This window comes from Cervus canadensis, chromosome 1 (assembly GCF_019320065.1).
Source record: "Cervus canadensis isolate Bull #8, Minnesota chromosome 1, ASM1932006v1, whole genome shotgun sequence".
NCBI classification, from domain to species: Eukaryota; Metazoa; Chordata; class Mammalia; order Artiodactyla; family Cervidae; genus Cervus; species Cervus canadensis.
The window spans coordinates 31908368-31922040 of NC_057386.1; the positions used below are offsets into that span (position 1 = coordinate 31908368).

The 13673-nt window shown below is 51.4% G+C and overlaps 1 protein-coding gene and 1 long non-coding RNA gene across 2 annotated transcripts in view; one reads left to right on the forward strand and one right to left on the reverse strand.

Annotated features, from left to right (window-relative positions):
- Positions 1–12524, forward strand: part of STX8 (syntaxin 8) — a 211434-nt gene extending 198910 nt beyond the window's left edge. Inside the window, exon 8 of the mRNA XM_043474312.1 lies at positions 12350–12524. Coding sequence (XP_043330247.1) covers positions 12350–12417 — 68 coding nt within the window. The 3' untranslated portion in view covers positions 12418–12524. The remainder of the gene's footprint in view (positions 1–12349) is intronic.
- On the reverse strand, positions 3977–6750 carry LOC122445307. The gene is made up of 3 exons (XR_006270507.1): positions 6616–6750; positions 4621–4716; positions 3977–4109 (listed from the first exon to the last, which is right to left on the reverse strand). It is a non-coding gene; the product is annotated as an uncharacterized LOC122445307 (long non-coding RNA).
- Positions 12525–13673: the final 1149 nt, after the last annotated feature.

The following is a 13673-nucleotide window of genomic DNA, read 5'->3' on the forward strand; positions in this document are numbered from 1 at the left end:
TGTTTAAGAATCTACATGCCCAACAGCGCCAACGGCACTGGTGGCTCGTTAGGACTGTGGTGGCAGGAACAGTGGGACTTGCTGGATCCAGGCGCCCCATGGGCATACATGGTGCGTCCTGGGGAGGAGGGGACCCCAATGGGGAGGCTCTGAATGGCTAGTTCATGCCATCCAGGTGTCCTCATCAGCACTGTTTATAGAGGGGGCTCTGCTGCCCTGATCTTTGCTCCAAATACCTCTTGCCCGAAAACTGGAGGGCAGCTTTTCTTCACTTTGATGCTTCAGGACATCTCTGGCAAATCAGAAAATACTTTAAAAATAATAGGAGGTGTGTGTGTTTGTGTGTTAGTCGCTCAGTTGTGTCTGACTCTTTGTGATCTCATGGACTGTAATGATAGGATATGTAAATGTAAAAAAGAGTTTGGTCTCTGAGAAGGTTTCTTAATGGCGACAGCTATTCACGTGGGACCTTAGTTCAGACTAAGGTGCGAGGTGCAGCCCAAGACCGTAGGTGCCTTCGAACTCTGCTTTCAGCGCTCAACCAGTAAAGCAGAGTTGTCCTCATGTGACTCTCATGTTTTCCCAAATAATTCGAGACAAATAATTGTTTCTGCTGACGGTGTCTTTACTGAAGAATCTTAGTTACAAGTAAGAAGAAATGACTCTGGCTCCTTTAGGTTAAAGAACAAGTAATTTATCTGAATGATGTTGGGTCACCTGTGAGGCTCTCTAAGTGTTGGTGGGGCCAGACAAGTCTCAGGAAGAGTTGGAAGACAGCCGGCCTACATGTTTGGAGCACCCTTCTGGTGTGTCCCTTGGACTGTGGCTGAGCCCCACCTCTGTCCATCCAAACTCACAAAGTTCCTGGAGAAGCAAGCCTCATTGTCTTCATATGGGCTTTACTACTAGACCTGCCAACTGTGACTTTAGGGACAGGGTCGAGTTGAACAGACATGGCCACTGCCTCCTCCCCTGCCAGAGATGTGTTCTTTCGAGGTTTGGGACTCTGAGACTCAGTTCAGATCTACCACCCAGTAGCCTTTTGCATCTTGGTCAAATGATTTGCTTTAAACAAAACAGAATAGATGGGTAAGCGTCTGGTGTGTTGAGAAAGCATGCCACAGATGGCCAGTCCTCCCTGCCTGTCTCTACCTGAGCCAGAACTTTGGCCTGAGTGCCTTCGTGTCAGCTTGCTTGTCTCCCTAATTAACCCCAGGTGATGTTTCCTGGCCCACAGGGCCCAAACGAAGGGGTGAATAACGGTGAATCCACAGCCTGGCCGGAGCCATCCAGAAATCATCTGACACTTCGTCAAGAGGGAACTGTCAGAACAAGATATCCATAACCAAGCTCCTGACGGTTGTGCTTGGAGACACTTGAATTTCTGCCAGACTCCAGCCAGAGTTCCATTCCCCGGGGTGACGTGCAGCACAGTGAGGGGATATTGCTCAGCAAATATTGACGCGCCAGGGAATTGGCATTCAATTACTGACTTGACAACTCATCATAAGCTGCCTTGGACAGCTGATATGAAGGATTACCTATTCACAATTGGATCCTGTTGTTGAATTGCGGCGATCGCCAGGCTGAACTTATTTCAGGGAAGGGAAATGAATGACACTTTAAGAACACAGATGGAGACTAGCAACGAGTCAGCACTCTCTGTGCAGGAAGCAGCACTAATGGCTGGGTTTTCACACGCTTCCTCCAAGGAATGGTGTCTTCTGTGGGATGTTTTGTCTTGTTTTGGGGAGGTGGGGATGGGTTGATTTTCCGCCTCTCCCATGAGGCCTGTAAAAAGACGAACCGTATCTTCACTCCATCACACCTGGCCCACAGTAGGCACTTGGTCCATTGTGTGGAGTGTGGTTCTGGTGTGGGTCAGTCTAACGCCCTGGGGCACATCTTACCCAGGGCTGTGCCCTCGGTCAGGGCACTCGACCAGTACGTCTGGCCCCTCCATCAGAACCTCGTTTGCCCTGGGCCAGCGCAGTGAGCTCTCAGGTCTTCACGTTGGGCTCCATGGGCCAAGGGTCAGCTCGCCAGCCGGCAGCTGTGACAGGGCCACCTGACGTCCAGCAAGGCCCTGGTTCCTGGAGCCCAGACTCCGGGAGCCTGCCTTTTGCTCGGCCTCCATCCAGCTCCTCTGCCCCGTCTCGCGCAGTCTTAATTCCTTTTAATTTCCTGTTTCTAGGCAAGTCCTTTTTTCCTCGCCTCCCACCCCCAACCCCTCCCGGGTCACCCTCCCTGCTTCCTGCTGAGAACCACGCTGTCTCTGGCCCCCAGATGTCCCCCGCACCGCCCTCCCCACCCCCAGTCTGCAGAGTTGCTTCCTGGTGAGTTTTTCTGTTTACACAGAGGAGGACTTCCTGTCCACATTGAAACAGGGTGCCCGCTGGGGCGGGGGTGGGCGCTCCCCACGGAGTGGACCTTCAGAGCACAGGGGTGAGTGGCCAGTGTCACCTCAGCACAGATCCAGCCCAGCCACACTCGGGGACACCGGGCTCATCCCTCCAGAGATTCACTCTGCAGAAGACCTGAGAGCCTCAACCTCAGGGATCTGGCACCTTCCAGAATGGAGTCAGTACCAGCATGTGCCAGCCCCCGCCCCCGAGGAGGAGGGGGTCTGGGAATGTCACGTGACCTTCCCATGCTGGGGACACGTGTGTCACCTCTGTCAGCCCCGGGGACCAGAGGTGTGGGGCAGCCGGCTCACACAGGCCAGCACGGGGCTGGGCTGGGGTCTGCAGGTCCTCCGCGTGCTCTGCGCCAGGAGCCTAAGCTGTGACCTTGGCTGAGGTCAGACGCTCATCCAGTCGGTGTGATGTGAAGCCATGGGAATGTTAAGATCCGCGTGATTCCAGTTTTCTTTATTTTCAGTCAGAACCAAAGCATAGGCACCTTCCAAGTCCATTCTTTGCCTTCTGATGTGTTTCTTGGTATTTCTCCAGGGGCCGTGCCGTCACTTCTGGGTCCCAAGCCCCGACTTTTCACTCCTTCACCCCCTGGACCGCCGCGGGCCCCCAGGCCACCTCCTCCCCACCTGACACTCCATCCCAGCCAGTCCTGTGACTGCTCCTGCCCTCCCCGGCTCTCAGAAGGGCCACACGAGGCAGATGGCCCCTGAGCCCCCACTTTCTCACCCAGAAATGGGGGAAAGTTAGTGCTCTGTCAGCTCATTGCCCGAAGGTGAGACTATGACTGGGATGTGGGCCCTGGAGAGCTTTCAGAGCACGTGTGCCCCATGGCAGAACAGGAGCCCTGACATTTGTGCTTCTTGTCACACTGTCATTTTCATGGTCATTGCCATCGTGAGTGGCCCCCTGAGTCCCGCTCTGCCCATCCTCCCTCGTGATCGGACGCGTCCCGGATGCCGGGCACACCTGCCAGGTGCCCTTTAGGTTTGCTTTCACTGTCTCCCTCTGCCGCCTGCAGCTCCATCCTCAGCACGCCCCGCCCTGCCCTTCCCCAAAGGCCTTTCCCATTTCACTTTTCCACGGTTTCTCTCACCTGGTGTCCACTTGGCTGGGCTCCGCCTGCCTTCTGACCTCAGCCAGCGCCTCGCCCGGCACAGCTGCCCTTCCTGTGGCTAATAATGGATGCTGCCAGATATTCCACTCTGAGCAGCCAACCTTTCCTGGATGCCCGTCATCACCGCTGGGCCTCAGCTAGGATTGGGCTGTTGCTCAGCTAAATGCCACCCAGGTGTTCCTCTGTTTTTGTTCCTCTTCCTTCTCCTCTGGAGTGAGTGACGTTTGATTTCTGTCATTAAGCCGAGAGGCCGGCTCACTCATCTGCTGTACACAGGCACCGTTCTCGGGCCGTGGGTCACACAAGGAGTCGAGATTACTGTCATCATAGCTGCCATTTATGGAGTGCCAGTTACGATCTCGAGGTTTTATATACTTCCTTTTATTGAATCCTTACAGCAAGCCTATGAAGTCGATACTTTCAGGCTTGTTCTGCAGATGGTGGACCCGAACTCAGTGTCAAGGAACTTTCCCAACATTTCATAGCTGGAAAGTAGGCATGCTGGAAGTCAGGTCTCCCTGGCTCCCCCAACCAGTGCCCCTTCCGCCTATGGTCCCTGCTTTTGGAGAGCCTGTGACCTGGGGAAAGAAGTGTTAACAAGATAAGAATTGAAAGATGGGAGGCCAGTTGGTGGAGAGCAGTGGCCTGGCTCTGAGTGTGTCTCTGACTTCAGGGAGGTGGGGGTCTCTGTGGGTGGAGAGGTCTTCATGGAGAAGTGGGGTGAGAAAGGACTGGTAAAAGAAAGGTGAGAAAGGGTGGCCAATGAGGAGGGCAGACACAGCTCCTGAGTAGGCAGGTCTGGGCCAAGGGGTGAGCTAGAGGGGAACTGCCACACTTCAGCCCTTCAGGCTGAAAATCAGAATGTCAATACATTCACCGTCTCTGTACTGTGTCTACTCTTTTCATAGCTTATTTGCCTAGTAACAGGATTAAAGGGGATATTTACATGAACTTTTGAAAACAAATATCCAGTTTTGTCTTTCCTCCTGCTTATTGCCCACCCCCAACTCAGGAGGCTGCTGCAAAAAAAAAAAACAAACCCTGTTTGATCAGTGAGAACCCCGTGGTTAATACATAAGCAAATGTCACCTATTGGGGGAGGGGACAACTAGAGGAGTCCTCCATAAATGTCCTCTGTGAATCTTCAGCGGCTGCATGAGGGCTGTTTGTGGGGCCTGATCCTTCCTGCGAGAAGAACAAAGCAAATCGGCTAAGATTCGTTTTGGTTCCAACCAGCCAACCACAGCCAGCAGCCAGTATGGCTTTCCTTGTGATGAGCAAGAACCAGACAAAAAGACTTCCAGATAAAATTGGGCTTTGTGGCGCCCCCACCTGCTACACGTCTCCCCTGCATTCCCCCATCCCCTCCCCTCTAATGGCTCCCCCCGCCCCATACTGACCACTTGAGTTTTCTTGCAGTTTCCTAAGAGGCATGCCTGTGTGCTCAGTCGCTCAGTCATATCTGATTCTTTTGCGACCAATGGACGGTAAGCCCACCAGGCTCCTCTGTCCATGGGATTTCCCAGGCTAGAATACTGGAGTGGGTTGCCACTTCCTCCTTCAGGGGATCGTCCCCACCCAGGAATTGAACCCTCATTGGCAGGCGGATTCTTGACCCCTGAGCCACCTGGGAAGCCCTTCCTAAGGGGAGAACTGACCAGCCCAGGGGCCTGCTCCCGTGCTCTTAAGAAAAGCCAGGCTCCACGCCCCGCCTGTCCTCGTCCTCCTTATCCATAAGCACTCGGACCCGTTGCCCTCATTCCACTGTGGCAGCGGTGTTAGCCTCACAGCCGCCATAGTTTGCTGGTTTCCAGTGTTTCACTGGAAAAAAACCATGGCCCCTGAATCCCAATGAACAATCTCCAGCGAACACACAGCACTGTTCCTGAGAGACCGTGTTTCATATCCTTTCCCTGTCTGCAAAGGACTTTTTCTCACATCTTTTTGGTAATTGCCATGAGCTGGACTTGTAAATATTAGATGTGGTTGAGTAATACTCATCTGGTGAACTGACCAGAGGAAACGGACGTTTTTTTTCCACTCTTGGAATTCTGGCACCCCAGGCCTGCCCCCCGAAAAGGGGCACTTGGGGATTGGAAGGGAAAGTCTGCCTCTCCCGGTGCCAGCAGGCCCCGCGCGGGGCGGAGTGACGTGTGGGCAAAGGCTCCCGGCGCCCGCAGCCTCGCCAGGTGTTCCTGTGCCGGGCTCAGGGGCAAAGAGCGTTCATTGTTTCGGAAATTGGCAGGTTCCCAGAAGTTCCACTGTCTTTCCTCGGTCTGAAATGTCAAACATTTCCTCAGCGGGGTGGGGGATGGATGACGGGACCCCCTGAAGTTCGAGCCCTGCTCTGAGGCAAGAGAAGGGAGTTCTGTCTCTCACATGTGGCTGAACGCCGTTCCCGTCCTTCCCGTGGCCAGTGGCCAGCAGAGGCTCAGCCTCCCTCGTCCTCTGAACTGGAACTTCCCTCCTACGTCTGAAGTGTTTGGGAGCTCCCCATTGCCTTTGTCTTTAAGAAATAGCAATCTCTCTAATGTTCTGCTTGGTGGTGGTGGTAGCGGCGGCAAGTTTTCTAATAATGCCTTTTGGTGATACTTCCTGACGTTTCTGTAGATGAAATATGTTTAGGATTTTCTTCCAAAAAATACGCCAGGGGAGGGTATGGGTGAGAGATGCACCAGGGGTGAAACCAGGTGGGCCTCAGATTGACCTTTGTTAAAGCCAGGTGACGAATTCATCACAGTTCCATGGACTCTTCTGTCTGTTCTTATGTTTGTTTCCATTTTCCCACTATAAAAAATTATAAGAAGGAAGAAAGGGGGAACAAAGGGGAAACTCTTTATCTCGGTTTTTCAGCCCAAAGACATCTGGGCCTCTCTCTCTGATGAACCCTGTGCTGTATCTGGGATCAGGATCCCCCCGGACGGGCCCCCCCTGGTGCAGGAAAAGGGTAGGAGCATGGCTGAGGGGTCCCTGCCCCCTGGATTCCAGTCCCAGCTCTTCCTCTCATCAGCTCTGGGGCCTTGGGTGACAGAGTGAGCCTCCCGGAACCTCAGCCTCCTCATAGAAAACAGAGATGAGACTTACCGATTGCTGAGACTCGAGCGAGGTGACCTGGCCCATGTGAATAATCCATGCACGCTGTGGCCTAGCTCTCCCTGGCTTTCCAGAGGCCCTCAATTTCTCTTTCTGAAACATCCTTCAGGGGAAAAAGACTCCATTCAAGGAAGGTGCCAGAGTTGTATCCGCATTCCAGAAAAGCCCGAGTCCTTAAAGAGAAAGCATTGCAGCGATAAGGTTTGTAAACATCTACTCTTTGACCCTAAAGAATCCACGAGGCTGCAGTTGGCTTATCACTGTCACTCGCCACCTTAGAATGACTTCCTCCAAACACGCTGGGTGCACCCCAGTTTACTTAGGCCTGCTGGAAGCCTCCTATCCGGAGGAGCCCTGTTTTGCCCTGAAAGGGTTGGACATGTCAGCATCTTATTTGTCGTTGCTCTCCAAGTCCCCCTTTTCATCTTTGGATTAGAACCCAGTGTATCATGTCTTATCGAATTGCCATCTATGCTGTCAGCCGGCGAAGCCCGTTTTCTTTCTTCACGGGCCTTAGGGAAGCTTGTCGCACCTGTCCTGTGGCACCATCTGTAGAATCCGGTTTCTGTGAGAGAATAAGTGGCAGCTGACAGAGGAATCGCTGTGTTGGTGATGGTTCCGACAGCTCCCGCCCTCTGCTCCCGCTGCGCTGTGAACTGTCTCCAAGGCCCCAGGGACGGGCTCTCCTCCACCCTCCTGGTGTGGCCGCAGAGTTTGCAATTGGGGTCAAGCATTTTTGGGAGTTTGTCTCTTGGCCTCCTTGACACGTCTTACCAGCTCCTCTCTCCCTGTTGTCTGTCCCTTCAGTGTCCTTCTCATTGGCTCTTGTTCCTTCCAGATACTCAATGCGTTTATTCATTAAAAAAAAAAAATTTAGTTGTTGTTCAGTTGCTCAGTCATGTCCAACTCTTTGCAACCCCGCGGACTGCAGCACGCCAGGCTTCTCTGTCCTTCACCGTCTCTCAGAGTTTGCTCAAACCCATATCTGTTGAGTTGATGATGCCATCCAGCCGTCTCATCCTTTGCTACCCACTTCTTCTCCTGCCCTCAGCCTTTCCCAGCATCAGAGTCTTTTCCAGTGAGTCGCCTCTTTGCATCAGGTGGCCAAAGTTTTGGAGCTTCAGCTTCAGCATCAGTCCTTCCAAAGAATATTTGGTATTGATTTCCTTTAGGATGGATTGATTTGATCTCCTTGCTATCCAAGGGACTCTCAAGAGTCTTCTCCAGCACCACAGTGTGAAAACATCAATTCTTCAGCACTCAGCCTTCTTTATGGTCCAACTCTCAAATCCATACATGACTACTGGAAAACCATAGCTTTGACTAGACAGACCTTTGTCAGCAAAATGATGTCTCTGCTTTTTAATACACTGTCTAGGTTTGTCATAGCTTTTCTTCCCAGAAGCAAGTGTCTTTTGGTTTCGTGGAAATATTTATTTTTATTTATTTGTCTGTGCTGGGTCTTCATTGTGGCATGCAGGATCTTTAGTTGTGGCATGTGGTGGGGTCTAATTCCCTCACCTGGGATTGAACCCAGGCCGCCTGCTTTGGGAGCGCAGAGTCCTAGCCACCAGACCACCAGGGAGGTCCCCATTTATTCATTTATAGAAAGAAGAACCTCTCGTGCCTCTTCCGTGTGCCAGGCCCTGCTCCAGGCACTGGGGATGTGGTGGTGAACCCACTGGGCAAAGGCCCTGCCATGGATGCTCTTGTGTTGATGGTGGCGGCAAAGAGTAACTAACCGAGGACCTAAATCATAGTTGAAGAAGGTTCACTGCAGAGACAGAGGACAAGGTCCACTGCAGGTCTCAAAGCGGCTCCTTGAGGCCCAGAAACTGATGCTGAGTTTTGGAAGACGAGCAGGGATTCACTAGGCCACGGGTGCCGGGAGAGAGCACCCTCTGGACAGCAGGGGTACAGGCCAGGAGGCAGGGCACAGGGCCCGTGGGAGGACCCGGAGGCCGGGGTGGCCTGAGGACAGGTACGGGGTGTATCTTCAGGGGCCCTGGGGCAGATGGCCCAGGGCCTTCAAACACCATGAAGTGTGTGGATTTTAATCCACTAGACAGTTTTGAGCCAGGAAGCAGCCTGATCTGATTTCCATTCCAGTTCACTCGAGGGAAAGGATCAGGTAAAAGGAGCAGCAGGTCAGTTCCCGCAGTGACCCAAGCAGGAGATGCTGCTGACTACGGATGCCCGAGGCCGCTCCCCTTGGACTGCAGGCTTCACGCGTGGAAACTCAAACCAGATGTATGCTTTCTCCTTCCCAGCCTGTTATTGTTCTTGACTCCTTGGTCTTCATCACTTGTTCTGCTTTTCCCATAATCACCCTGATTTGAAAATTCAGGGCCATTTGTGAGCCTCTCCTCTGGGCCATCGCAGCCTCAGTCCAGATCAGAGCCCCAGGGGCAGCCTGTCAGGCCCACGTGGCCTCCCAGCTCAGATCCTGGCTGAGTGTCGGGGGCATGGCTTCTTCCTCAGCTACCACTCAGCCCATTTTCTACTCTTTCCTCAAAAAATGCAGTCCTCCCCTCGTCTTCAGGGTGAGCCCGGGCTTGGGAGGGCCAGAAACTGTCCTGCCGCTGCTTCCCATCGGTCCGTCTGCTTCCTCCATTTCCATTATTTCTTAAGGAAAGATATTGCACAATATAAACCTTTTCCCCAGCCAAGAAGTAGTGGGATTCCTGCCCAAGTGGAGGCTTTGGTCAACCTGAAGATGTTTCTGGAGGGAGAAATGAATGAAAAAATGTGTTCTTCTGGTTCTGGCGAGATGAACTGAGATAATAGTCACACATACGTACATACATACACACACCCACCCACCCTTACTGCAAGCATCTTGAAATGCTAGATGAACTATTACACCACCCCCTCGAGTGTTAATGGATGTCTGTGTTTATTAATACAAGGAAGAAGGGAAATCCACAGATGAAAGAAGTGGAGAGAGAACCAGAGCCCAGCCCCTGAGGTCATTGTCGGCCTCAGCGACACAGAGCAGGGTCTGCAGACAGTAAACGCGTTAGGCTTTGCAGACCCCAGACAATGTGTCGCATCTCCTGTTTCTTTTTTGACAACCCTTTCAAAATATGAAAACCACTCTTAGCTCATGGGTTGTACAAAAACAGGCCAGAAGCCAGATATGGCCCGTGGGCCACAGTTTGCTGACCCCTGACGTAGAGTCTTGGTTTTTATGAAGACAGGAGAAAAAAAAATCGTAGGTCCTCAAGAGGAGGTGCTCTCCTCTTGGTTCAGTCTCCTCTTGGTTCATTGGAGAAAGATGGCATGTTAGAAAAAGTGCACCCGCTGTCGCAGGGAGGTGACAGGGAAGCTTGCCATGAACTTTTTACTCCTTCCTCAGTATTTAAAACCATGAGCAAGCTGTGCTTACTTGGGTTGGGTTTAAAATTTACCCAGCCTGAATTACATCGAACCCTGGGCACCTCTGGATAGAATTCAGGGAGTCCATGAACTTGGATGAGAAATCTACATTCTCATCTTCACAAACCTCTGGTTGAGCTTTAGCATTTCTTTTCTTCAATGAAGAAAGTAGGCAGCAAACCACGGCAGGGCTAATCGTGCTTGCGATTTGGTCACTCACAGAAATCACAAATGTTTTCACACCAAAATATAGTACATGTATCGTTGTCAGAGGAACCTGGCAGGCTACATTCCATGGGGTCTCATGAGCCGGCCACAACTCAGCAACTAAAACCACCACAATTCTGTCATTGTCTCAGAATTTTTAAGAAGTGTATTTCGATAAGCTTGTTTCAGTAAAATTGGAAATCTTAAAATCATTTCTAAATAACACTGGGCCAAAGAAGACATTGTTGAAAATTTTTAAATATTTTTTAGAATTTAGAGGGAATTCCCTGGTGGTTCAGTGATTTAAGACTCCGTGCTTCCACTGCAGGGGACCCAGGTTTGATCTCTGCTGAGAACTAAGATCTCACATGCCCACAGGGCAGCAGATAAATAAATAATAGAATTTAGAAACTAGCAACATTAAAATTATTTTATATCAAAACTTGTAGGTTTAGAGTGGTACTGTTTAGAGGAAAGTGGAAAATGAATTAACTGTCAAGTAAAGAAGTTCAAGGAAAAAAAAAAAACGACAAACTAAATCCAAAGAAAGGCTGAATTTTAGTATTAATAAAAGTAAATGGAGAAATTAATAAATGAGAAGTGATCAGCAAAGTCAAACTTGTTCTTGGAAAAGGTTCATAAAAAGGCTCATTTGTGGCAAGGTTGGGGGAGAAAAGCACAAGCAGGTGGTGTGAGAAATAAAAAGGACTGAGACACGGTATAGTGCTAAAATTATAGGAGAATCTAAGGAATAGCCTTAGGCCAGTAATTTTGGATACTCAGGAAAAACTGGGCAATTTCCCCCCAAAATATAATTTAACAACACCAACTCAAGAAGAAAGCAGAATTCCCCACTTGGGGAGCTGTCCAAGTGTGGCATGAGTGTTGAAAACACATTGAGCAGATATTCATTCGTTCCTCAGTTCAGCAGTTGTGTGTGGAAATAAATGGCAGTAAATAAAATAATCAGAACTCCACACAGTATGTCCATTTTGCCCAATGGGACTTGCCACAATGATGGAGATGTCTGTCCTGTATTGTCTTTGTCCGGTGGAGTAGCCATCAGCCACATGTAGCTCTTTAGCTGCTGAAGCCAGATGTGGCCAGTGGTTATTCTAGCTAATAAGATCAAGAACGTGTTAGTGGCTTCCTTCGAGAGAATAAGTTGCTAAAACCTTGGGACCCTGACCTTGGCCAAGACAGCTCCTCAGCCTGCGGCGGGCAGTCCTGGTGGGCCAGATGGCCATGTGACCCCTGACTCCCCAACAGATTGTAGAGCATTTTCTCATGCTTCATCTCATCTGCTCCTCACTCCCCTCTCGGAGCCTCAGTGGCTCAGGGATCCTTCATTTCTCAGAGCTTGCTCTGTCATAGCCATGCCGTGTCTCTGGCATGCCACCACCATGCTGGCCTCCAGGTTGAAGGCACACCTATTACCCACCAGAGAAGTCGGCAAGGAAGGTGGTGAGGGCATCGGGTAAACGAGCTGAGTCCTCCTGGCCCCTCGCTCTTCATCTGCTTTGAAGGAATGGGCAGTGGTAGGTCCAGATGTGTGAACCAAGGGAGACGGGGTGGCCTTGGCTGGACGCAGGGAGCAGACTGGCCGGGAGTACATTGTGGTCCCCAGCCAAAAAGTTGAAGTAAAACTAGAGAACGTTAATATTAAAAAAAAAAAAAAAAGTAAAGCAAAGGTCCCTCTCTTAGAATTCTTTCCAGATGGAAGACATAAGTTTCTTCGGCCCAAGAAGAAAAGGCCAAGCCGTGTGGATGGGGAGAAAATGGATTCTAGAATCACTATTTCTTTGTGAACTCTAAAGCCCTTTGCTTTATCACACCGTCATTAATGAGGACACAAAACATGGCTAAGTTGCACACAAAAGCCAGAGCAAGGGGGGCTGAACGGGGAGGCCCTATCAGGTCGGGAGCATGGGCACTTTGCCGGCACAACTCTTCAGGTAGCGAGATGGCAACCCTTTGGGGTCCCTGGAGTCCCTCCCTCCTGCCTGTCTGCTGACACCCCTGACACACGCTGGGGCTCCCTGGAGAACTGCCCCGCTGTCTCAGAAGATACTTCACGGGAGAGGCAATGTTCTGCTGGTGGAAAGCATCACAGGGGGTCTTGTATGCTTCTGTTTTTCAGGGATGATAATGGTGATTTTACTGCTACTCGTGGCCATCGTGGTGGTTGCAGTCTGGCCGACCAACTAGTGGCCATCCAGGGACCACCAACCAGGACACCTGCCAGTGATGGAGTAAAGCCGAGCATCCTCTTGGTACCCGAAAGCCGCTCTCAATAAATTCCCCCAAAGTTCTCACCTCGCTGTGCCTTGCTTCAGCAAAAACAAACTGGGTGGTGCCTCTGCTGAGGTATCGAGCGGGGTGGCCCTTTGGGGTTCTGCCTTGGTCATTGGGGTGCCCGCCCAAGGTCCCTCAGCGGTCACTGCCCCTTGGCCGCCAGTGGATTCCGGCCACCCCTGCAGTGTCCCGGGCCACCTGTGGGATGATGCTGAATTCCAACTGAATTCTTGGCGTTTGTGACCTGGAGTGTCTGGTCTGATCCGGGCAGTCACATGCCCACGTGGGAGACCAGCGAGCAGCCAAGGCCATGTGTGTCTTGGAGGGAGGAAGGCGCTGTGATGCAGGTAGGGCTCTGTGTAACTGCCCCCCTTCCCCCCCAAGCTTGCCACTCCTAGTGGTGAAGTATCTCTGGACTCTACTTTGGGAACTACCTTTGGACCTAGAAGCATGTGCTTTTTTCCTCCCTTGACATAGTAAACCACTTTTCCAAAGCTGATGCATCTCTATCAGCAGCGGAATCAAATCTGATGAACCAGGTGGGGAGATGGGAACAATCAGGCAGGAAAGTACCATGTGGAGTTCAAAGAAAGGTGCGATTCTGCAGGCAGAACAGGGCCTTTCTCTGGCTTCTAAACTGGCCCTGACCTGATGCAGAGAGTCGACCCATTGGAAAAGACCCTGATGTTGGGAAAGATTGAGGGCAGAGGAAAAGGGGGTGACAGAGGATGAGATGTTTGGATGGCATCACTGACTCAATGGACATGAGTTTGAGAAAATTCAGGGAGGTAGTGAAGGACAGAGAAGCCTGGCGTGCTGCAGTCCTGGGGTTGCAAAGAGTCGGACACAACTTAGCAATTGAACAACAGCAAACCAGCTGTGACAGTCTTGCGTGTGTATGAGTGTGCACTGCACGCATTGCACACAAGTATGCGTATGTGATGATGAGGGCAGACAGATGGGCTAGACCTTGAGTGGGGTGCCAGGCCCTCAAAGGCGGCGGTGGATCCGGGTGGGAAGGGGCGGAGGGCCAAACTTCATGCCCTCCTCCTTGGCCGTCAGAAGGCAGGCCGGGCTGCCAGGCCTTGCTTTGCCATCCATGGCTCAAGGAGAAAGAATTGGGGTTGGTGATAGAAAAATTAGGGTGGTTTCCAAGCACAAAATTTCAC